The 26671-nt window shown below is 37.7% G+C and overlaps 1 protein-coding gene across 2 annotated transcripts in view; it reads left to right on the top strand.

The window, feature by feature from the left end:
• LOC121303624 (astrotactin-2-like) overlaps positions 1–26671 on the top strand; it is a 728767-nt gene that overhangs the window by 163859 nt on the left and 538237 nt on the right. For both annotated transcript variants that reach the window (XM_041234419.1, XM_041234420.1), the window contains exon 3: positions 9118–9481. In XM_041234419.1, the coding sequence (XP_041090353.1) occupies positions 9118–9481 (364 nt within the window). The remainder of the gene's footprint in view (positions 1–9117; positions 9482–26671) is intronic.

Below are 26671 nucleotides of genomic sequence, written 5' to 3'. Positions count from 1 at the left end.
TATAGAGTTCGTTTTCTCCCCCTCTTCCCCTCCTCCTTCCCATGTTGCCATTGCATTAAGATCTTCTCTGGGCGGTACGTGAGGCTCATTTCCCGACTTCTATGGCCGCCCCCATCCATGCCTCAGCTATTGATTGACAGGGCTCGGTCGGGGTTTGGTTGACTGTGAGTCCCCTATTGGCTGGAGGGGCATATCCTAAGGCAATCCCAACCACTGAAGCCACGCATCCGCCATCTTACCACACCCAAGTACTGCCACCCCACACACTGATTAGATAGTGTTGTATTACGTTTTTTTTTTTTTTTTTACTGCTTAGACATACCTGTTTACTGTGTGTATAGAGATTCTTTATTATGATTCTTTTTATTAATATTATTTTCTAAAGTACATAGCTGAGTTGGGAGTGTTTTGTTGGAACCAATATTACTTCTACACTCTATTGCACTGTTGTTTTTTTTTTTTTTTTATTATTTATAGAAGTATTTTTTTAGTGATCAACGTTTATTTATTTATTTTTTGTCTGTTTTTTTTTTTTTTTCAAATTAGGAAATAAGGAGACATGGAATATAAAACCCATATAGCCAACAGTGCACCTGCGGAACTCAATATAAACCGCTCAGCACTCAGGTAAAGAAAGACCCCCTACTCACATATTTTAGATTTTTTTAGGGGGAAACCTATGGGACAAAAACACACAGAGCTTTTATACGCTTACTGATGACATGTTGGTTAGGGGCGGATTCTCCTTGCAGAAAAGCATCCAGGTTTACAAATTATTATTAATAATATAAATAATAATAAATCCCAAACACAGTAAGAGGAATCCTACTGCATCTTACATGCCTTCAATTTGCTTTTATCAATAATTAAATATTAAATATTTTAATTACCATAATTTTGTGTATATTTTATGTCGTATTTAAATAATTAACTACATGAATAAATGTAACTTACTCTGAGGATATTGTACCAAGGGAACAAACAACTCTGTTAAATGAATAATAAAGGATCCCCACCTTAACCCTTCAGTGGTGGAGCTAGAAGGGGGTGTTCACTTTTTACAAGACTCAGAGTAAAACAGGTTTAAAAGGCATTGAATGACAAAAGGATACTCAGTACTGTATCTCCAGCCAAGCCCCATCCCTTGCTCGCTGTATTTTTCACATACCCACATAGTAAATTATGGTACTGGGTGTCCTTTCTCGATATAGTGCCTTTTAAACATGTTTTACTCTGAAAAAAAAAATAAATAATTATACAATGTGTGTAAAAATAAAGAGGACCTGACGCGCCTGACAAGCCTTTTTTTTCTGTTTCATTCAGCTCCTATCGGTCTCACTCGGCCTTTGAAAGATTTTCTCAGCTTTTTGGGAAGAAAAAATGACTAGAGACCTGTGCTTTACGTCTTTTTGATGATGTCTGACATCCAACTGGAAAAGGAAAATTGTAATGTCAGACCTGGTCCGACATAGGACCGTAAAGGGTTAATCAATCATATTTTTCCAAGACGTGTTTTTATATATATATATATATATATATATATATATATATATATATATATATATATATATATATATATTATATATATATAGATATATGTGTCATATGTATATACTGTCATGTGTAAGAGTATTGGAAATGCAATTCATAATTTAAATGAAAAAATATGTATAGATGTAATCAATTTAATATGTTTTACCAATTGTACATACAAAATATATTCTAAGGTGGGGCAAATTGAAATTACACATGTATGTCAGATTTGTGTTTATTTTTACGGTAGTACCGTGTAATCATCTGATCTTTATCTATAACATGTACAACAGGATCATTTACAGTGTAATATGTATATGATGTATGACATATGTCACAAAGATGGTTGTAGTGGGTGATGTCAGACCAGAACCAGGAACTAACAAATAAACAACAGAGAGGTGGAGTTTGGTGAAACTGATCGATTGTTTTCACTCAGCATTTAATAAATGAACAAACAGATAATAAAAGTTTGTAAGACAAACAAAACACAGGACACGGCACTTTAGCCAAAATAAAGAGACAAACAAAATGGATTACATAGACAAACACAGTGAGCTGATATTATTATCACTATTATCACCTCCATCGCCAATCCCGTTCTCCACTCACCAAATACACTACCCCGAGTGAGTGAAAACATGCTGCTTTTATGCTGCTGTACTGAGACTCAATTGCTAATCAATCATTCAATTGGAGTCTCGGTACAATTGCACGTGAATCAAAAATGTAAAAAGTTTCTTTTAAAATCTAGTGTTTTACTCACTTCACAGAAATGGGTGTCACATATCCTTGCAGACAAAGAATGTGTGAATCTTTGGGAAGTATTTTACAGCATGATTCTTTACCCACAAATAATACATTATATTAGATAAAGTGGGAAGTTTCCTGAAGTGCTTATTGTGCCACAGTCACAGAGTTTTTAAATTGTGATGAATGCTTTTCTCCTTCTGAAATGTATTTATCATGTTCCCCATGTTATTAAGATTTATGAGCACTTAGAAGTACATTAGTAATACTTTGGTCTGGATTTGTTTCGAAGGACAAATTTAATGAAAGTGGTATTCAAAAAAGGTTGATTGATAACACCCTGGGGGCCACTTTGCATACAAGATGAAGTGAGTACAGATTATTAGGGTTATTTATTTCTTATCCAGGGTAACTTACAGTTGTTACAAAGTATCACATTACAAGAGTATCACAATTGCAAAAAATGTGAATACAGTTTCTTATAAGAGTAAAATCAAGAACAAGAATATAATTTGATATATTCAATTAATACAGCAAAATGTGGAGCAGTTAAGCGCAATTATAAGATGATGCAAGTACTGATAGAGCTGGGTGCCATATAGTCCAGTATAGTCAAGAGTTGTGATGTTTATACATGTTGTCTGAACAGGTGTGTCTTGAGGAGATGCCGGAAGGTGGTCAGGGACTGAGCAGTCCTGATATCTGTGGATAGGTCATTCCTTCATTGAGCGGGAGCAGGCTCTGGAGGCAGAGAAGCAGAGGGGGGTGCAAGCAGAAATAATAGTCTGAAAGTAGAAGAGGGCAGAAAGGTTGAGACAGTGATAGGCACGTACAAGAGTTTTAAATTGGGTGTGAGCTGCAATAGGGAGCCAGTGGAAGGAGCGGAGCAGCATGGGAGAAGCGAGGAAGGGAAAAGACAAGGTGAGCAGCAGAGTTTTAGATGAGCTTGAGCAGACGGATAACGGTACATGTAGAGGTAAGAGGAGTACCAGGCAAGAGCAGTGCAGGTGAGTCCCAAGTCAGTGAGGTAGGACAGGAGAATAGAGTGGCCGACTGTATCAAAGGCTGCAGAGAGGTCAAGGAGAATTAGAACAGATGAGAGGGAGGTGGTACAGGCAGGGAGTAACGAGTTAGTAACGGAGAGAAGACCAGTTTCAGTTTGCCGGGTGAAAACTGGATTGGAGGGGGTCGAGCAAAGAATGTGTTGACAGGAAAGCAGAGAGCTGGAGAAGGACCACTTGCTTGAGGAATTTAATGAGGAAAGGAGGATGAGGGATCAAGTGAGGGTTTTTTTGGGCAGGCCTGGTTGAAAGCAGAGGGGAAGAATCCAAAGAGTAGAGTTGAGAAGAGAGGAAATAAAAGGGAGTAGAACAGATGCAGCAGCCTGGAAAAGGTGAGTGGGGAGGGGATCCACAGCGCACGTGGTGGGTTTGCAGCCTTGGAGCAGGAAACAAAGATCAGTCAGAGAGGGGTGAGGAGAAGGAGGGTAAATTAGTAGGGGTTGCAGAGGGTGATAGGGAATGAGTGAGCAGAGGACAGGGGGGGGGGGGCAAAGAAGAGGAAAGTTTGGGCTGGTGGTAGGTAGATGTTGAAGTCTCCTAATAGAACAACAGGGGTGGAGAGAGGAGAAGAGGAAGTCAATAAAGTGAGTCCGGTCAAGGAGGTCGGTAGAGAACAATGAGGAGGAGGTGACAAGGAGAGGTGATTTCAACAGCATGAAACTCAAAACGTACTAACAGAGAGAGAGGAGAGAAGAAGGGACAGAAAAGAGCATGGAGGGAGAGAGCAAAATTCCTGTTCCTCCACCCTGTCCATATGGGTGAGAAGAGGGTTGCTGGAGTGGTAGAGTTATTATGGGACATCTTGGTTTCAGTGAGAGCTAGGAAGTCAAGAGAGAGGTAACATAAAGGCAGCTTTGTTAGAAGCCGAGCGGCAATTCCAGAGAGAACCGGAGAGAGCGTATGGGGGGAGGCAGGGAGATCAGGGAGCAGGTATCAATAATTGTTACAAATAAAATATAATCTAACATCTAAAATAAAATATAAAAACTGGAAGTGGTACATCACCACTGTAATGACAATCTATAACACAAAGAAAAAGAAAAAGTATATACAGTACAGCTGTGGCCACCAATAATCTTGGTTTTGCAATGGATTTACTATTGTGGTTGTTTTACTATTGTGATACCACCCTTATTAAAGTTAGTCCTGTTAACTTTGCACAGTAATTTTGCAGCGTTCCCATGGTCCCATATACAGTTATGGTCAAAAGTTTGCATATCTTTTGGCCGGAGCTGTGTACACTTACAGGTCATTTTATTAGGCATTGTATCTATGATCATGTGGGGCCACCATTTGCCCTGATCATATGGGCTTGAAATGACACAAAGTGTCTTGAGGAAATCCTTTAAAGGTTCAATTGCGTGAAATCGAGAGAAAGAGGCAGAGGATTGCGATGATGAATGTTCAAGTTCAATTGGTTGAGATCCGAGGATTGAGGTGTCATGGAAGATGCCTGCCGTGTTACTCAAACCATTCTCACAACATGCTGACTCTGGATGGATGGATGGAGGCCTCCTCGTCTCCATTGCCATCAGGGTACAAGTGCAGCATTGTTGGGTGGACTTAATCCGCAATGATGCCTAAGTACACTACAGCATTCGAGTATCCTTCCAGAGAATATGCCCCACGGCAGGGTGGTGCCAAATCCAATTGGGTCCTAATAAAGCGGCCAAGTAGTCTATCTATACATATACACAAACATTCTGTGCAGTGGAACCTTTTCAAATATGAAAGAAGAAATACTCATCTTTGTATTTTTTTTTAAAGTGCACTGTGTAACAACCATCTCATACTCCTGCATGTATAAAACAGGCAGAACTGAACAGCGAGACTGAATCATTATGAGAATGTCCTCATCCTAGAATGGGAGCGTGTCTTCAAAGAAGACAAGGATAATAATGACTGTGATTATTTTATTTACAGAGCATGATTCACTCCTTTTATAAAGGGACCGTTGTATTCTGAGTAAACAGATTTCCCCTTTGTATTTGATGGAAACAGTAACAAAATGGATCATAATGATGGAAATTCAAAATGGAATATTATACACAGCAGTATACAGGTTAGCAACCCCCTGGGGCTAATGCATTTTTGTATTGATCTGAAATGAAAACAGAATAATTTTAGTATCTTTCTGGAAGTCTGCTTCCATGGCATAGGCACTCCCTCATTCAACTTTCAGAGGAATAATCCAACTAAGTTATTAAGGAATAGGTTTCCCAAACGTCACAGGAAAACTCAGATTTTCCCAGCTTTCAACCTTCAGTTTTTGTCCCTGTCAGTAAAATTGTTCCTGTTTTGCTGTTTATTTATTTATTTTTTTTAATTTAGTCGTTGCCAATTTTTTTTTGTGTGTGTTATTTTCTCCCATCTTGAAATGCCCAATTATTATTTAGGCTCAGCTCACCACTACCACCCTGGAGGACAACGTAGCTCTCGGGCAGCTAACAGGCAAGCCCGCAGGTGCTGGTGCGACACCCTGACCAACCTAAACCCACCCTCCTGTCCACGGTCGGCTGTGGAATAGCCCAGACTCGAACCGGCGGTGTCCAGGCTATAGGATGCATCCTGCACTCACGCAGAGCACCTTTACTGGATGCGCCACTCGGGAGCCCATTGGTTTTGCTATTCTGTTCACATTAGTATGTGTTTAAATGGTAATAGCGGATCTATTTTTTCTAACTTTGTACGTTTAACATGTTTTGGTCAGATGACAATAGCGAGAAAACAATGAATTGTTTAGTGCATATTTGCAAGTGTTTGGTGACTCCCTGTAATCAAGTTGATAGTGCACCAGAAATACACTCTCAACAACCCAATGACATGTTATTCTATACAGTCCTTCAGAGTTGCTACGGCATGAATGAATTGAAGATGAAGATAAACAAGTCCCAGTTTTTCATTCTGAGAATCTGGAAAACCTATTAATGAGGGAAACACAGGAGCCAACAATACTATTGCAAGTTTGTTGTTGCAAAGAATTGTGTAGCCCGGAAGAATGTGGTAGTTATGAATGAATCATTATTCAAATAGTAAACACAAACTAGAAAGAGCTGGCTTCATGTTTTGTTTCAGGTGTGTTTTGTACACCTGCTGAATTCACTAACCAGTGGCAGGGAACCCAATGTGTGGGAAATGTACTGTGTTTGTCATTTAAATATAAAGAATAATGTTATTGAGTGGAAATGTTTGCAAATTATGCCACAAAATACCGTGAGGGAGGTATTTGATATGCAAACCATATTCACTTAAGGGGGCTAACTTTACTAGGTGCCTCAGCGTGTGTTAAAAGTAACGCTTATTGAAACCAGGCGGTGTCACAGAATAAGCAGAAGGGATGCACAGGAGCGCGAGAAGAGTCAGGGAGAGAATATTTCAGACCAGGCAGATGTTAGTAGGTCTGTATGAGAAGAAGCTAATAACTAGACACAGATTAAACACAGATCATACTAGCCTTAATGTAGGGCCCAGGAAAATTCACAATATCACAAATTTCACAGAATTCATATTTGACTTCCTACCATGAAAAATATGCATTTTATGTTCCTTACAGTATTTTACATTACTCTTCACCTGCCATGTTCATTTCATACTTTTATCAAGTAGAAGCAGCGCTACAGCAGCTGTACACAGTCCGGCGTCAATGCTGTGCATTTGGTTACTACGGCAACGGGGTCAAACTAATACCGGCTTCATGATTGGTGAATTCCTCATACTGTACAATGACATAACATGCGAGTCAGAGGTGGGAAGTTTAAAATGGTTGTTTAGCTATTGTTGTATTAGTTTGCAGTGTATGATTAACAATAAAAATGTAGACAGCTGATAAATAAAAAGGCGACACTGCATGCAGATGGTGGGATTCTGTTTTGCTCAACTTGTAATGTGTCTTTGGATCATCTAAGAAAAGGTACTACAAACAAGCATCTTGACAGTGCAGTGCACAAAAACAAGAACATCAAACTTGAAGTTATGGCTAAACAATTACCGAACAAGCAGGTCACAATCACAGGACTGTTTAAAAAGAGCACAGAAAGCAGAGAAACGCGTAATGCCAACACGTTTGAATTAATGCAAGCTTTTAGTGCAGCAAACAAACCTATACAATGGCTGGTCAATGAAATATTATGAAGTTTTTTTAATGAAATAAGAATGGTATTGATTTCAACTGTGTGTAATAATAGACAATGTAACACAGGAGAAACACTAGATGTTTTTATTTAGGCTCCAGCAGCATATGTGGTGTTCTATCATTTATTAATAATTTGACTGTATCTGTGGTTTTAAAACTTCACAAAAAATAAATGGTTTCTGCATACTACTAGAGCTGTACAGTGTGTATAAAGAAAAACACAAAAGCATCAGTTTTTTCGTTTCAGGTTTGCCATTAACGTTTCTCCTGTGCTTAATATTTTGGGATTAAAGTCAGCAAAATAGTCTATGGGAATTACACGCTCATTGTAATTAATGTGTCACCATACGTTTTAAACGGTTACAAAACTCGAAAATGTTGCTGAATGTGTCACTTGCTACTTTTTTTTTGCAGCCAAAACAGACCATTTTAAACAACTCTTGTTTCCAGCAAGTTGTTACATTTTTAAAGATTGTTTCGTAGTGACTCGAGTTCCAGTGTTACAATGTACATTTTAAAGTGTTGACTCAGTAGCTAGGCTGCATGTTAAAATGTTTCAGCCTTGGCTTTTGGGAGATGTTCTTGATGAACTATCAATGATAACACATGATGACTTACATTAGTTTTGTAGTTTTTTTTTAATGAAATGGACGCTCTGAAATGTTTTGCTTTTTTGATTGTCATTTGTGAATTTCTTTAAAAAACACAGTGAATTTTCCAGGCCCCTACTTATATGAGCAGATCAAATCTGATCTACAGCCACTTAGAGATAGCAGTCATGCAATGCTAGGTCTAGTGTGCATGCTGTTATTTAGCATCTGGGGCATTTCAGACAACTGTGTCATCAGTTGGTTGGATATCCCAACCCACATTTTCCCCGTGTTTCTAGCAGGTACTGGTTTTTATTTTTTAATAACTATATGAACAAAATTTAGATATTTTATTTAACATAGTGTAATCAAAGAATGGTATCGCAAAGGTCTACCGGAAGCCATAATAGTAGTACAGTATTTAGTAACATTTTAGTTTAGGAATCTAATATAAGTGATTATAAACAATCTATAAACATGTTATTAATTATGCTATTAACAATTATAGAATATGAATAGAAATAATACAAGTATTATTATACACTTTTGTCATTGTTTTTCTTTGCTATTGTTTATAATCGATTATAACGGATATAGTCTGTCTGTCTTTTCAGGTTTGTTTGTCTTTCTAGCCCTGTCTGTCTGTCTCACTAGTTGTATGGGGTCGCTTTGTTTTTGCAATACAGTTATAATACACTATTGCCATTGTTTTGTTTTTGCTATTGTTTGTAACCACTTATAAGAGATCCCGAAAATAAAGTGTCACTATTTCATGTTCGATTTTAAAATGACACATTTTTCGACTTTTGTCAGTTGTTCGTTAAGTATATGGAAAACTACAAAGTGGTATATAATTCAATATGTTAAGGTAACATTATTGAGCAGGTTTAATTTGACTTTGAAGCAAAGTATGTTAATTCTATAAGGTGATGCAAAACTTTTGGCCATAGCTGTACTTGAATGGCTTGAAGCTGAAGCATTGCCATTAACTTGCCTGGATACTTTTTTGTCTAATTGAATGGTTTAAATATAAAGGGTTCTTATTTGACAGGGCGGTCTGATTGCGCTGCTGCTCCTCATCCTGGTCTTCACCATGGTCCTGTATGCCCGGCGGCGATGGTGCAAGAGGAGGCGCGTCCCTCAGAAGAGTGCCAGCACAGAGGCCACCCACGAGATCCACTACATCCCCTCGGTGCTGCTGGGACCCCAGGCCCGGGACAGCTTCCGCAGCTCCCGCGTCCAGGCACACAACTCCGTCATTGGGGTGCCAATCCGCGAGACCCCCATCCTCGACGACTATGACTACGAGGAAGAGGAGCCCCACCGGCGAGAGGACGACTTCGGCAGCCAAGTGACTCGCACCCTGGACAGCCTGGGCAAAGGAGAGGACGAGAAACCCTGCTTTCAGACAAGAGGTTTGACATGTTTAACATCTCTTCAAATACGAGTGGGCATGAATTGTAGTTAAGATAGCGAGGAAGGCTGTTGGATAGCAGTACCTGAAGAAGGCACTTGTCAAAACGCTTGCTTACTTGACTTAGTTTCTAATAGCATATCTTTTTAGGGTGGGATCCATCACAATGGATTTGAGATTTAACAGAAAAAAATAAAATGTATATGAATGAGCTGTCAAGTTTTTTGGCCACTCCTTATTGCTTGTTGCCCTGCTATTTTACCCATATGTGATATTGATAAGAATAATGCAATACTATACATGGTGATGTTTGTAAATTGCATCTTATAAAGCATGTTCAATTTTCCTATGTCAAGACGTTTTCAGGGAGTTAAAGCGCTCAATACCAAGCAACAGAATTAGTTAAGAGGCAGTCAGCCTTTTCTCACATATTAATTGATCTGGTCACCTAGACCAGAACGGTTCGATATTTTTCAGTTACCCCTGACTGTGTATGATTTATTATCAGGGGTTTTAAGGCTCTGCTGACAGGAACGGTTTTAGTTTTAGTCATAAACATTGATTCTGAAAACAGATTCAGTGAAGTTTGTATACCCTCTAAAATTAAATAATACAATAGTTTAGGTTAAATTGATTCTGCAGAAATTCTACTTTGTTTATTGATTTATTTATGTATTATTGAAAGGACAAACTGTCGAATAACAGGTAAAAGCCATTATCTAACCGCCTTCAGATTGAATAATTTAGGATAACTTCTTTCAGTGACTCGATTTTAGAATATCATGATAACAACAGGCACTGTGCTCTCTTCTTTAACAGGAGGCTTTGAATAAACTTTCTGAACACGCTGTGAACAAGCTAAATGCACAATCAGTGTTAACGCATGTAGGCTACTAGATATTACACATTACTAGAACTTTTTTTTTTTTTTTTACAATTTATAGCTTAAATAACTGGAGCAGACAAAAACACAATTCTGCACTCAAATCCTAATTTCAAAAATACAAAGTTACTGGTACTTTTATTTACACACACACACACACATACACAGTTTTAATATTGTAAAGGCCTCAGAATGAACAATTCCATGGTTTAATGAAGCCTGAAAGCTACCAGACCACACATGGAATTCTGAGCAAAACCATGTGACTCAGATAGAATACTGATGAAGACATTTGTATTAATTAGCAACTAAAACTAGTGCTGCAGAAAAATAAAATAAATAAATAAATAAATAAATAAATAAATAAAACAGAAAATTTTAAATGTCATTAATTGTCTTTAGCACCTGGCAAGGCACTTTTTGATGTTTTAAATACTCTCCTTTAAATGCAGGATATTTAAACTGCACGAGTTGGCCTTACCAGACAGTAAAGCTCTCTTCTTCAGGTTCTACACACAGCATTGGAAGGGTATTCACTCCAGTCATGCACTTCTTCATTTGAACATGCTTGTATCATTGCAGTGGGTCCAGAGAATGCAACATACTGTGAACTTTAAAGAACAGAGAATCCAGCCCAACATTCCCCAGGACAAGCGTTCAGAAATAGACTTCATAAAAACTGCTGACATTGTTACCTACAGAAAACAATTGGGCTCCTTGTCCAGGGGAAAAATATTAATCACAAGGCAGTGTGACAATGCAAAGCAAAATAAAGGTTCTTGTCACAGATAGGATTTCAGGCCGCAGTGGCACTCCAGCGAGACTCTATAATAAATAATGGACTTCTTTTCAATCTTAAATAACTTGTTAAAAAGAAACGTCGGCCGCTCTGTTTTATCCAATGATTTGCTTTATTTTTCTTTGGTTGATAAAGGTGGCCAAGCACTGAAACGTTAGTTTCAAAGCACAAAAAAACTGATGTGCAGCTTAGTTTTTATTTATTTATTTATTTATTTATTTAAATCAGTTTCTAATTTTGTCAATGTTTTTGTTAAATGCTGTAAATAGGAAATCATCAGTCTTTAAAAAAAAAAAAAAATAACAGAATTTGAATCAGGTACAATGTCATTATGCAAACATTTTAGTAGGTTACTGCTATTGGAGAAACACAAGCAAAAACAAAAAAGCACCATAGCAGAAATCATTTTCTACAGTGCATTAATATTGCCTGAAGTCCTAAGGGACTGAAGACCACTTTACCACACTTGAACTGTGTGCTCTGTTCTCTGCATTGTGTTCACTAGTGGTAGCTTCCTGATTTGCTTTACATATTCATTATTATTCTTTTAGGTGGGTGGAATCCCTTTGCTTCTGCCTGTCAATGCAGAACCACCTTTTATTCTCTGTGGTAATCAGAAGAGAATACTGTAAAACTCTTCCTAGCTCTGGGTGAACTTGCTAACTCTCCATGGGTTTGTGCTGTTCGCAGTACCCATTTTATTTTTAACCCGAGGCCTTCTAGTGCAGAGTAGTTACTCTGCTCCCGAATGTGGTGTTTTTTAAATGTAGTAAAGGAAACAGATGTGAACATCTGTGGTATTCTGGACAGACGAGCAAGCCTCCCTCAACCCCAGTGCCTCAGATTGACACTTGAAGTCCCTTGGCCTCTTCTAGGAGGTTAATGTGTAGATCAGGGGTTCCCACAGTTTTGGTGATGGAGGGCCAGTTTTAGGAGGTTGCATGGGATGGGGGGCCGCACAAGAGAATGTACCACTCAGGAAACCGAAATATGTCCCAAATCATACCTTTATTATTTCCTATACATTTTTGCATTTAAATTAGGAATGTATATTACTACCACTGCAACACTAGCAGCTTTGAAATGTATTTTCAGTTTATCCTGTGTCTTCGTGCCACAACAGGCTTAGGTTTGAGCACCAATATCATGCTGTCACACCTGACATTGTCCTGGTCACAACAATTAAAGAAGACAATACCAGAATAGGTACTCTTCAAACTATACCAACTAAACTCTTGTTGTGGGCTATTCTTCAGCAGTGAGGCAGAATGCATCTTGACTTGTACAACTAACCACTACACTAACAGCTGAATGTATGTACAGTGAACTCAGCTTATGTTCCATGTTCCAATTCAGATCTCTGGGGACCATACAAATAGTTTGAGCTGTGCAAAATTCAAATTAAATTATGTAAATTTCCCCATGGTGTGGACATTTAGAGCTATTTCCATAGTAAATGTGCAGAAATAAAACACAGATGTTATTGTATTTTACCTTGATGTTTTTATTATTTCTTTCTTTCTGAAATCAACAAAATAATCACACATTTCTATTTAAAGTGCAGCATTACTTATTCATAAATTACCTGTCATTACAGTGGCGCTTTTTATGCAATTATATACGATTGCTATGTAACATCCTACTAGCTACTGTACTGTAGCCTAATTGTAGTCTTATTCAGAAACACTGTACAAAAAAGAAATGGAACAGTAACAATTTTAAACTGTAGCCGGGTGCTGTTACTACAGTAGTACTTTCCTTAAAATGATTTAAATCCAACTGAGTTGAAATGTAACTGTTAATTCTGCAAATATAGCCACTCAGGTGCTTTTATGATACCTCAGGATAAAATAAAAGACTGAAGCCTAAAAGTAATCAATTTCTTGTTGTTGTCCTCCCCACAGTGATGATAAAGCTCCATTTTCTATGTGTTGAAAAGTCACTGGTCTGATTACAGGAACACGTCAGACATGACGGTCCTCAAAACAGGCTGCAGCAGCTTGCAGTCAAAACAAAGGATTGCAACTAGTTCTGTGAAGAAATACTGATTTACAAAATATTAAATTACATAAATACAGCTTGTGTTCTTATTTTTTCAAAGAACATTTCATTTTGTACTTCATGGGTGATATGTTTGTTCTGCGTACCTCATATTCGAATCAAACCAGTAAATGGTTTCTTAAATCACTCAATCAGTTATTCTTTTATTATATTATTTTAACCAGCGCGGCAGTTTGTGCATATAGTGATGTAATAGAGAAAGCAGTTTAACTTGAACCCTCGTTAATAGAAATGTTCAGAAAGTTCTGTATTTTCCCTGCAAGGGTGCTCAGACTGTCTGGCAGTTGTCAGGAGATAATAAATGGGCCTCCTGTGTCAAACTAATTGAAAATGTGCTGCTTTTCACAAGATTAGGGTGTAAATTCAAGTTGGCAAGAAGCATAGCAATATTTATATACAATCAATTCTCGTTAAAATTAACTTGGATGAAACACATTTCCTGAGACGGCCAAATTTAGTAGTTGCTTCTTGTGAATTACTTCTTAGTTACTGTGGAGCCAGCCCCAGAGATATTTTTTAAATAACAGTTTGAACAGCTGAGTGCAAAGGATATTGGGAAATCTCTAATAACTTGCATCCAGATTAGAGCCTGTGTACTGTATTTCAGTGCTGTTTTGGGACCTCTGATCCTATGATGCATTTAGAGTTGTCAAAAGACAGACAAAAGTGGACGTGTTGAAAGCAGTGGATAATGTACCACCGTGTAAGAAAAAGAAAGATGCTACAGATTTTAACATTCCCACAAACACTTTGTCAACCGTACAATACAAGCCTACCAAGAGCTAATCGTGGGTGCATATCGTCGTCAGCGTTTCCGATTTGCTCTGTACCATGAGGTCGCCTTGCTTTTGTAGTTAAAAAATGCCTGTGATCAGAACAGGACATGTAATGTTTGAAGGGCAGTTCATTTGCAATGTATACTTTTTAGAAGTTCACGTACAGCTGTATGTGACTTAGCACTTTTACATGTGTATTATTGTTCATTGTACTTGTAACAGGGCTGTACTGTTACTGTGTGGGTATCCACTGAGAGAACGTGAGACACAGAGGGTTTGTATTTGAAACGCCTCTCAGGCCTCCAGGTTTTATTAATTACAAGTACTGCAGGCAGTTACAGTGGTTGGTGGCCGCTACGAGGGTACTGGCAATAGCAGCCCAAATGCAGGAGCCAGTATATACAAGTTACCATGACTACCAAAAAATGCAAAACAAAACCCTGAACAAAAACAACTAGAAAATAAAAGGTGGCCATGCGCTACTCCCACTAAAAGGGAGGTCCCACTTCATGAACCTTCTCCCTACATAAACTAAATAAACTAGGATTACCACATCCCCTAAAGTAACCCTACCTATGGTCTCTAGGATCCCAGTTACACCTGTACTGGTCTTTAGCTCACCCTGGTGCCATACTCCTTCGTGAGGATTCTCCTCCTTTACCTCCAGGCTTGCAGAGCACAGACCAAACAAGCAAACAAAAGAAGAACTAAGAAATTGTGCCAGTGTGATATTGAGCCTTTTGAAATGCTCAATATCACACTATGTGTTTTACATGCTTTTGTGATACTAATAATTTGCATTTTACATGATTTAGAATATAGACAAGCTCCTGGTTATGGTACTTAAGTTACTATCACACTGGTTCATATCATTTACTCTTAACTGTCATACAGATAACAGTCATACAGCTACCTGAGAAAAACCACTACTGACCTGGGAATGACAATATTTTGATGACAGGGTCTGACCGGAATGGGAATTTTGGAATGTCAGATCTACTCCGACAGAGGACTGCAAAGGGTTAGTCCGGTAAAATTATATTAAAATACATTCAAATGAAGAAAAGAGCATGGAATTGGGCTGGATCTGGATACTAAGCGGGCTTAAACATTATAATGTGATGCAAGGATTTGCCTTGCTTTTAAGTAAAAACTACACCTCTTCTTACAAAGTGCAAACCATTGTAGAAGCGAGTAATTAAGAGTTGTATAAAACAACACACCTGCAGTGACCTGTTATTGGCTTCAGGACGGCTGTTGAGGTACACTTCCTCTTGTTGAGTTAAGGCAGGAACACGTTCGGAAGAGAAGTGCAAGATGAAGAAGACCCTGCATATTCAATCCCAGGGTCATATTGTTTGTGATGCCAGAGGATGAAGTGCTAAAGCGTTGTCGTCTCACTCCGCAGGTCATCCTTGTCCTAATAGCTGAATTGAGGGATGAGCTAGACCCCAACTTCAATCTAGGGACTGGTTTCCCTGCACATGTGAAAGTGCTGTGTTCTCTGCACTACTTAGCCTCTGGTTCCTTTCACCTTTTCCAGTGCTAAGCAAGTTTCTGGATGGCATGCTGGAAAGGGCAGCAATACTTGACATTTCTTACGGCTACTAGCATAACTGATGTTGGCTGAGGCTTTTCCAAACAACATTTTTATGCTGAGTGACCTCAACCACAAGGGCTCTCATCTCAGAAAACGTATTTTCTTTTCCAATGCACCAAGAGGACTTTGCTTCCCTTCTTCAGACATATATATATATATATATATATATATATATATATATATATATATATATATATATATATATATATATATAGGTATTTTCGTGTTTCGCAAATGTTATACATTACCTACTGCACTCTCAAGTCTGATGTGCTCATTGAGACCCTCATTATAATAATTGCAGATCATTATCTGTGCTAGTTGAGTAATTTGCATTGCTGTTAAGCTTACACAGGGCACAGTGCATTGAATTTTGCTGTACAACTGATTTCCACCCTACTTTTATAACATTTTGGGAAATAAATGCATAAGATTAGAAGATTTACATGTAAGCTGCGTCGTATTAAAATGTTTCAACACAGTACCACAATGTAACATACTGAACACTGCTATGTGTATTTGTTTTAACAACATTGTGTCTCTCGTGATGATTTTGCCAGGTTATTAGTGAACTCATGATGAAGTCAACTCCACTTATTGTCAACATTGAATCCTGTTGAAGTGATATTTACCAGCTTGTATTGTGTATCAGCTTGGTTTTAATGGCTTCCCCAGACTGTTAAAGTGACAGTACCTGGGGGCTGTTTTCACAAAGCACTTCCAGGTACTGCTAAATGCAATCCATTCTAGAAGAAAATACATTGAAGGGAAGGGAAGCATTTTATGTTTTAATCATTTAGATTAGCCAAGCTGATTTCACCAAATCCACACAGTTGTGTCTTGAAATATTGTTTTGTGAAACTGGCCTTTGTGAAAATATGTTCTTTAAAGGTAAGGATAAATGTTTTCAACCTACATTGTATATTATCAGTAGGAATTTATAGCATTGTGTAGCATTCTTCTGAAACACAACACCTAGGTTAGAGATTGAACGTCAAGATTCTGATAAATTGAAACCCTTTCTTATAGCATTATTGTCCCCTGGAGGAAGTGGAGATACTTTCTTTTCTTATGTACTGTGACGAATCTGTTGCAGAAGTAGTTGTTGAGAAGATCAAAATCAGGGATGTTCTATATTGTTGCATCTTGTACAGAATGTATAAACTTCTTGGCTGTAGAATAAATACTGTTTGTAAGCAGATCAGCAGACACAATGAGGAATACGTGACCCTGGGGGGACGGCAGTATTTCCTGGACCTCTACATGTCTTGGGAAGGCTCTTGAGCTTCCATTTGAATTCTGGGGGTAGTTGAGCTGTCCGTGGACTTTCCGTGGATCTCCAGATTGTCACAGTTCAAAGACTGGTTTGTGTATTGGAACCTTGGATTTCGTGTCGGGACCCCTGTTTGAGTGTCACATTCATATTTTTGTAATGTTCTTTTTACCCCTGTGATTGGATAGTTTGGTTATTGTGGGCTGTGCCTGAGTCCACGTATAGTGTTTTTCTCTGATGGACTGGTTCCTGTTCTAGGTGTCAAAGCACCCAGAACTGACCTGTTTGAGGCGCCAATGGAGTCATTCTGTGATCATAAAGATAAGCCATTTGTTCAGCAGTTAGTTCATGACTCATTTTAAAAGCATTCTTTGTCAGTGGTGGAGTTTGTGACCAGAAACCAAGAAGACACAGAGAATGGTTTAAGATCCCCCTCTGTATACTTTCAATTCTGTTACTTTCATACACAGTGATATTCTGACCCACTCTGATGCAACAGTGCTCTGCAGCAACATCAGTAGAATACGTACAGTATGTCTGCTGCCTTTGTGCTTGCACTACTTGCTGTGGTTGCTTTCCAAAGATTAACTGGTTTGCATCTTAAGCAACTGCACACTTTAAAACAACAGCCACTTAAAACCCTTTCTTCTATTACCCTGAAGGGATTCTTGAAATCCAAACAATTAAGTCTGTGATATTAAAATAAGATTTATGAAGCGGCAGAACAGCTGCGCTGGCTCTAAGGCGTCTACCAATAAGTCTGATTTCAAATTGGTCTTATTTTGGCACAAAGAAAAAGTTTTCTAATAAGCTTATAGGAAACAGCATTATGGCAGCAGGCATATTGTATTTCTTATGATGAAGAGTGCACCTCCTAACCTTCCTGAACAGCCCAGGAACAGAGGGAGAGTACTGAGAAGAAGGGAGGGTTTAGGGTCTGCACTACTCTTTTTGTTCTCCCTGAGCATTACATTATACCTCGATACTGGCTACATTATACAATTGTTTGTATTCATTGTATAATAAACATGTTTCAATAAGTTATCATTTTCATTATGTATATTTAGTTTTATCCATCGTATTATAATAATAATATAATATAAAGTCAAGACACTTAGTCAATACAGGTTATTTCTTCCTCTCCAGATGAGCTGCCTGGGCTTTAGTGGGTTAAAACCAGTACTTTTTATTTTGAGCTGTCATTTCTGCCCCTCCGAATGACCTGCCTATTGTTCAATTGAGGTAGCCCATTTGGAGGGGAGCACTATTTTTCAGATTAGTCTGCTACCAGTAGCCTATTTTGAGCACCGACACAGTGCATATAAGCATTTAAATGTGGCAGCTTATGCCTTGGCTCATCAATTTTGGGCCAGTTAATACATTCGGGATGGGGTAAAGTTTGTGCCATGGCAGAGCATTACTTTACACTCTGACAATTTAGCGCTGAGTCAGTTGATCTTCATACATGTCCCCCATAGAAAGATAAATCGGAAGCAGACTGCACTTACTTGAAGTCACAAGCATAACTGTTATCTGGAAACAAATATACTTCTAAAAGTTGGAACCAAATTAAACATGTCTGCATTTAAATATACCTTGCAACTGGTCACATCTAACAAATGACTGCTTATCATGGGCTCCATGACATACTGTAGTGACACCATTTTAAGAGCAAAAAATACCTCATTATCTCTAAACTAAAGTCTTTGTAGTTGTTTATTTGCCAATAAGTAAACACCCCAAATGAGCAACAGTATTAGATGCACTTTATGACGAGCTAGCTGTAAACAACGTTCCTGCCAGACACAACTGCATTAAAAACATCCCCTGACAGGGAGATATACTGTTTGTCTTTTCTCTGGCATGTTGTGCTCAGTAAGATGAATGCATTTTTTTTTCTAAAGTGCTCCTACATTTGTAATACACAAGTAATGTCTACTTTCTAATGGCTAAACCCGAAATAAACCTGAACAACAGGCATTCCATTAGGGCTCTCATTGCACAGCATGCTGAGGAACAGAAACTATTAGGTTTAGCAGTACAGGTATTAGGGTTAGCAGTACACTACTCACCTTGTGGACTCTATGCATACTTATGTGGAGGAGAGACTGCCAAATGACTTGCCAACAGCTTTAGCTTTTTTATTCACTGTCTAAATCTCTGGAACGCCTCCTGGTTTACACTGTAATACATTTACATTTTCTAGACAGTTACCTTTAAACTAACCACAAGCCTATGGTAATCATTCAACAAGACGTTCTATGTGCCATCAGTAGTAAGGCTCTGTTAAGGCCACATTGAGGAAAACAGTGCTGTGTGCTATACAATGGCCACACAATTGCTATGAGTCTGTGCCGACATCTAACTTATCCTGTGAATGTGGGCTACCCTTTCGATAATGAGTTGAAGTGTTAATGAAGGGATTGATTCAGCTTTAATGAGCTTCCTTTTTAGTCCCCTGCTGAGGGCAGATTAGGAAATATTAAGTCATCTGTCAAAGTCAGTGTGCGCTGTTCCCGTCTGTTTCTGAATGACACACGTGTGCAGCAACCTTTCCGTGTTGTGTGCTGTACTGCGCTGTGTGAACATGCACTGAAAACATGTCTGCAAGTTCCAAAGATAATCAACATCTGACGCTGCCTTCACTTGTAATGTTTAAAACAACAATGGGGAGGGGGTTCTGAAGCAGAAGATGAATAGTGTGTGTCAGAATGATTTATTATTGTTCACTGCAAAAACAATACAAGTGCTGAAAGAACTGAAGTGTTTGTTTAGTGTATGCAACATCATGCAGTTCTGCAGTACATACAGGTAGGTACATAATGGATAGAAATGACCAGTCTTGAGGTGTTCTAATCAATTTGCACACTGTGGTATATATTTACAGGGCACGTATGGCTCTTGGTCATTCTGTTTACGTTTTCATGTTATTGCACTGGATTCTTGTTAATAACATTCATTTATGGACTGTTTAGATTAGCTAGGAGAGAAACTTCTTTTTTATTTTTTAATGTAATGAAGTGTAGGGCAGAAAAAATAACTGCCAAAGATATTTGTGTCTTTCTTTTGTCAAACTGTAAGCTGTGATGAGGAATGACAGGTACAGTGAGGTTTCTGTCTTACTGATTGAAATCAAATCAAATCTAATCCAGGTTCTAACAGAAGGTTTCAGTGACAATGAATTGTGAGCTGAGTGCAGTCAGGATTCAGTCATGGACCTGACCCTGTGTAATCCCATATTGTATTTTAAAATCATTGTAGCTACAAAATAACAAAGCCATTTTTACTTCCATTAGCTTCATATGTGTTAGTGTGCAGAAACATGCTCTAGCACACATGTATTTAAATTTTAAAACAAGGTACCTTATGCTACTTTAGGTTAAAGGAAGCTCTCAGTTTCTATGCCTTGTTTTGGGGTTATCGGCTTGCATTTGAACTTCCTGGGTCATTCACTTCAGTGGTCTCTTTAGTGTCAAATCATGTTGCTGACAGAAAGCATGTCAGTCAACAGGGGAAGCAGCTGATTGGTTATTGACAGAAGCCAGTGAAGGGGTGGGGACAATTTCACTCCAAGTAAAATCACCCAGGAAGTACAAGACAGTAAAAAGCATGGCTTCCAAACAGACCTGGGACAAATATAGTTGTATTTTGATAGTTTATTTATAAATGCCAACTATTTAAAGTATTTGAAATATTGAAATATATATGCTCCAAATTAGTTTTTAAATATGCAAATATTAATTTCACAAATTATTTGAAAATATTTAATTGTTTTTTGCAGAAAACAAATAATATTTGAAAATATTTAAATATATGTAAGTTATTTGAAAAAAAAAAAAAAAAAACATATATCTTCAACTATTCCCAAATAGTTAATGAATAATCAAAAACTCAAACCTAATTATTACCCTCAATGTATAATTATGTACCAAGTCTTTTAATTACCACATGGTGGTTGAGGAGGATTTCTAACAAGGAAAATGCTAAACATGTTCAATTCAATAATCTCAAAACAGGTCATTAAACCAGTGGTTAAAGATATTTCATTGTTTTCAAATATTTACCCACTGAAATAAAATATTTAAATATTTCTATTAATTGATCCAATTAAATCTAATTGAAATAGAGCAGTTTCCAAAAGATAATTGAGTGATTAACAAGGACAAGGCTTAACCTGCTTAGAATGCAGGATGATAATTAGGCTGCTGTATTATTATTATTATTATTATTATTATTATTATTATTATTATTATTATTATTATTATTATTATTATTATTATTTTATTTCTTAGCAGACGCCCTTACCCAGGGCGACTTACAGTTACATATCAAATACATAGTAAAAATACATATCAAGAATTACAGTACAATTAAGAACAAGATGCATAATACAATGCAGTCCTAATAAGAGCAAATACAAAACGCAGTACGATTGGTGTTACAATTATATATTTATGAAGAGTTTAAAGTATTTCAATGTATTTCAACTACTTTACTCATATTTATAATAATTGCTTTCCACAAACCATATTTAAATATTTTCAAATAATAGTTACTTTTCAGAAACCATATTTATAACTATATTTATTCCAGTTCTGCTTCCAAACAGTTTTCTTAACCTTGTATAGAACCAAATACTATGTTTCAAAATGAAAATGCGTCTTTGCTATAACATGTATTTCTTTCAAAACTACACTACTAGAATCTGAATGGGCTTCCTACCATGAGCCACCACACCCACGGCCACTCAACCAGACCAAGGCTGTTTGAAGGGTGAGAACCAACCCTTATTTCTTCATTATTTGAGTGGGACACAGGCAGGTCTAAATGCGTTAACAGCAACAACCTCAAAATTTGAATGAATATAGTGGATAGAAGAATAAAAATTGGGGGTTTGTATTTTGGAATTGTACTGTTCTAATTTTATTTTATTTTATTGCTTTGTAATAAAATTCCAGGCATGTATAGCACAGAATTCTGTGTAAACTCCATCCCTGTGTACAGTATGAGTATTTCTGTGAAAACACACGAGTATTTCTGTGAATACGCAAACAAGGTAACATGGCAGTGTCTGAAAAGCCTGTTCCAATTATTGTTTAGTTGTCTGTTGTTATGTGTGCAGTGAGGCTGCTTGAGTTCCTAATAGCTACGTGTCTTCCTGAACCATTCAGAGGCGATCTCTGGAGATTGTGCACTGCACATTCTCCTGGAAATGTAATAAGACTTTCTAGCAGTGCAGATCCTATAAGCTCGTTTACTGAGATGGATTCCTTGGAGTTACAGATGGAATATCACTATTAATTCCCCTGCCCACCCGAGCTCTTTTATAGATATGTACGTTGAAGCACATGTGGATGTCAAATACCCAACGGATGGCCAGTCACCCTAGTCTGCAAAACAAGGAACACCTAGCTCAAAGAAGCATTATTATTGACATTTATGTTGCAGTGCCCAAAAGTTTGGAGCGGCGTAAAAGTGTGGGTTTAAAATGAATTGCACTACTGTAATTCATTTTCCATATATTTCACATTAAATAACTAGGAGTAAATGTACTTTTTATGCTTTTTTTTTTAATTTCTTTCTTTTTTATCAGTAATTTAATACACATTACTAAGAACTACTTAAAATCATCTACATACGTCAAGAGTTAAGTATTTAAATGACATACTATTATATTACGTATTATTAAATCACTGAAACATGACGAATAATTAGTTAATTAGTCCTCTGCAAGTAATTATTTTATTTAAGTACTTATATCTATACTTTATTTTTACCTTAAGTGTGGATCTAGAACTAAAATAAATGGGTTTAAAAAAATCTGTTTTCAAAACTTAACTGAACTTTTTGAGCCCTGATTAGAATCTGAAAAAGGCTTTAGCTTAGCCCTTTGTCTGCTTGATTTAGTTTCGTATTTTTACCTCAACACCTTAAATCAGTGCAACAAACAGAGTGTTATTCAAAGACTGTAACACGTCAATGTATCACATGTTGTGTTTGTGTGTGTTTGTTTCTTCAACAACCAATGTACTTGGGTATTGTGCAGAATCCCTGTCAATGGGAATCATTATGCTTGAGGGGAAACAGTTCTAGCGACTAGGTGCACTTTACAGTATATGAGTAAAGATATCTGATGCGAGTGCTTGCATTTGCTGCATAATGCAGAGTCCTAGTTCTAGTGAAAGTTCACTGAGTGCCTTGTGCTACATTTAAACAAAGTGGAAGAGTGAACAGAACCCTTTACCCTCGCACTCTGATGCTCTAAACACAGTGGAAGAGTGAATAGAACCCTTTACCCTCGCACTCTGATGCTCTAAACACAGTGGAAGAATGAACAGAACCCTTTACCCTCGCACTCTGATGTTCTAAACACAGTGGAAGAGTGAACAGAACCCTTTACCCTCGCACTCTGATGCTCTAAACACAGTGGAAGAGTGAACAGAACCCTTACCCTCGCACTCTGATGTTCTAAACACAGTGGAAGAGTGAACAGAACCCTTACCCTCGCACTCTGATGCTCTAAACACAGTGGAAGAGTGAACAGAACCCTTACCTTCGCACTCTGATGCTCTAAACACAGTGGAAGAGTGAACAGAACCCTTTACCCTCGCACTCTGATGCTCTAAACACAGTGGAAGAATGAACAGAACCCTTAACCCTCCCACTCTGATGCTCTAAACACAGTGGAAGAGTGAACAGAACCCTTTACCCTCGCACTCTGATGTTCTAAACACAGTGGAAGAGTGAACAGAACCCTTTACCCTCGCACTCTGATGTTCTAAACACAGTGGAAGAGTGAACAGAACCCTTTACCCTCGCACTCTGATGCTCTAAACACAGTGGAAGAGTGAACAGAACCCTTTACCCTCGCACTCTGATGCTCTAAACACAGTGGAAGAGTGAACAGAACCCTTTACCCTCGCACTCTGATGCTCTAAACACAGTGGAAGAGTGAACAGAACCCTTTACCCTCGCACTCTGATGCTCTAAACACAGTGGAAGAGTGAACAGAACCCTTACCCTCGCACTCTGATGCTCTAAACACAGTGGAAGAGTGAACAGAACCCTTTACCCTCGCACTCTGATGTTCTAAACACAGTGGAAGAGTGAACAGAACCCTTTACCCTCGCACTGTGATGCTCTAAAGACAGTGGAAGAGTGAACAGAACCCTTTACCCTTGCACTCTGATGCTCTAAACACAGTGGAAGAGTGAACAGAACCCTTTACCCTTGCACTCTAATGCTCTAAACACAGTGGAAGAGTGAACAGAACCCTTTACCCTCGCACTCTGATGGTCTTCTGTCACAAGATGCTTAGCTCAAATATTGGAAGAATACCAATAAAATGCATAAGAAGAAAGCATGGCCATAACCATGTTACAAAGCTATAGTATTTCAACTAAAAATACTTGCTTGAAGCACAACCATAAAATATATAATATTGTATTATTGTACCCCAGGATCAGTACTGCATGTAATATATAATGCTGTATTATTGTACCCCAGGATCAGTATTGCATGTAATATATAATGTTGTATTATTGTACCCCAGGATCATTATTGCATGTAATATATAATGCTGTATTATTGTACCTCAGGATCAGTACTGCATGTAATATATAATGCTGTATTATTGTACCTCAGGATCAGTACTGCATGTAATATATAATGCTGTATTATTGTACCCCAGGATCAGTACTGCATGTAATATATAATGCTGTATTATTGTACCCCAGGATCAGTACTGCATGTAATATATAATGCTGTATTATTGTACCCCAGGATCAGTACTGCATGTAATATATAATGCTGTATTATTGTACCTCAGGATCAGTACTGCATGTAATATATAATGCTGTATTATTGTACCCCAGGATCAGTACTGCATGTAATATATAATGCTGTATTATTGTACCCCAGGATCAGTACTGCATGTAATATATAATGTTGTATTATTGTATCGTATTTCAACAAGCAAGAAAGAAAAAACATGTTTTCTTTCACGAATCCCTGTCAATAATGTTGAGAAGAACATACAGGATAGGCTTGTGACCATGACAGCTTGACTGACATGATAGGTGATGCATCTGTTCTGTACTCTGTGTCTAATCCTTATTTTAGCTTTCTGGTGGTGCTTGAACGGTTATGAAACCGCAGTAAGGATTGACAATTCAGTGAATTCCATTGCAGATATTAAAGAAATAAGACCTTGTGTCAGTCGGCACTGCAATGTTGCTGCAAAATGCCTGATGTTTGTGTATGGAAAACTAATTTAGGACCCGGCTGGAACTGAGACTGTAATGAACCTCAAGGGTATTTGGTATTGGTATTTTATCATACTTCATTCTTGAAACAATGAGTACATAGGACCAATGGTGGTCTACATGTGATGCCTAGGAAAGCTGTAAAGATAAGTATCAATGTACAGTAAGTGGTAATAATTCATAAACATATGTATTAAAGGCATCACATTCTCAATGCGTACTATATAAAAGTGTGCCAAGGCTCTGAAATAATTGCCCCACATATATATATATATATATATATATATATATATATATATATATATTGTGGGGCAGTGAGAGCTAATAAGTATGTCAGTCTGAGGCTGACAAGATCTATGTTCCAGTTAAGGTGAAAAACTTGTAGTTATTTATAGGCGTCATGGCCGAAGTGGCTGGGTAAACTACATTTCCCAGAAGCCTTTAGGGCTGGTGGTATTTAGCCAAAAAAGGAAAACACGCCTGTCTAATTGGGTAGATAGGGTGTTAATTGATTGAGTGTTTGCAATTATCTGTCCTATATAAACTGTACCTTTGTTCTTAGGGATGAAAAGAAAGGATGTGGCAGGAGTGTTGAATGTGGAGACTGTAAGTACAGAGGGATTAAATTGATAAACTGGATTTGAAACAGTAAAACAGCTTAACTGTCCTGTGTGAGTTAAGGACTTCAATACAGTGGAGTTAGTGTCTTCAAGTGAAGATAGGATTTTGGTTTGTTCTGTTTGTAAAAGGGTTTATAGTATTTTGGTTCAACTATTTACTTGGTTCTTGTCTTTTGTTTTGTTTTGTGAGAATAAAAGTGTGCCAAGGCTCTGAATGATAACTCTGTCTGTGGGTGTTTTGCTGTCTCTGCTGCTAGTCAGTCTTGGCTACCCCACTATATATATATATATATATATATATATATATATATATATATATATATATATATATATATATATATATATATCACACACACATTTTGAGGTTCTAACTCCAATTTCATTCTGCACATGTGTAACTAGATTTCAGAAGCTAGCTAGTTTTGCTAGTATAGGCACAATTTGTGTTGCTACCAGTTGCATTTGATAAATACCCACAATTCCCCAGTGTTGTATTCCTTTACCTTTTACTCATGCATGAAAACCAAAATGGAATACAGATTAATACAGACCTGCAATGCAATAAGTCATATGTGTTTCTCTGTATCTTTTGTAATGAACGTCACAGTCATTTTTCTAATACCTTAGTCTAAACGCTTGATTAGGTATAAATCATAAAGCTGCTCCCAGCTGCTAGTAGGTTGATGCACTTTGCAGTCATTTCTCTGAAGTCATGATAGGTTAAATAATAGTGGATGTTTTTCTTTTCCTAATATACCCCCCCCCCCCCCCCCCCCCACCACACACACACACACACACACACACACACAAGTTGGAAAAGTAAACTAACAAAAGAGTGTATTATTGTGCACAGTAATGTTAATAAGTGGATCTATAACTCACCCCTGTGGAAAAAAACATGAGTGTGATTAAATG

This window comes from Polyodon spathula, chromosome 34 (assembly GCF_017654505.1).
Source record: "Polyodon spathula isolate WHYD16114869_AA chromosome 34, ASM1765450v1, whole genome shotgun sequence".
NCBI classification, from domain to species: domain Eukaryota; kingdom Metazoa; phylum Chordata; class Actinopteri; order Acipenseriformes; family Polyodontidae; genus Polyodon; species Polyodon spathula.
The sequence above is the reverse complement of the archived record's forward strand: the minus strand, read 5'-3'. Positions and strand labels throughout refer to the sequence as shown.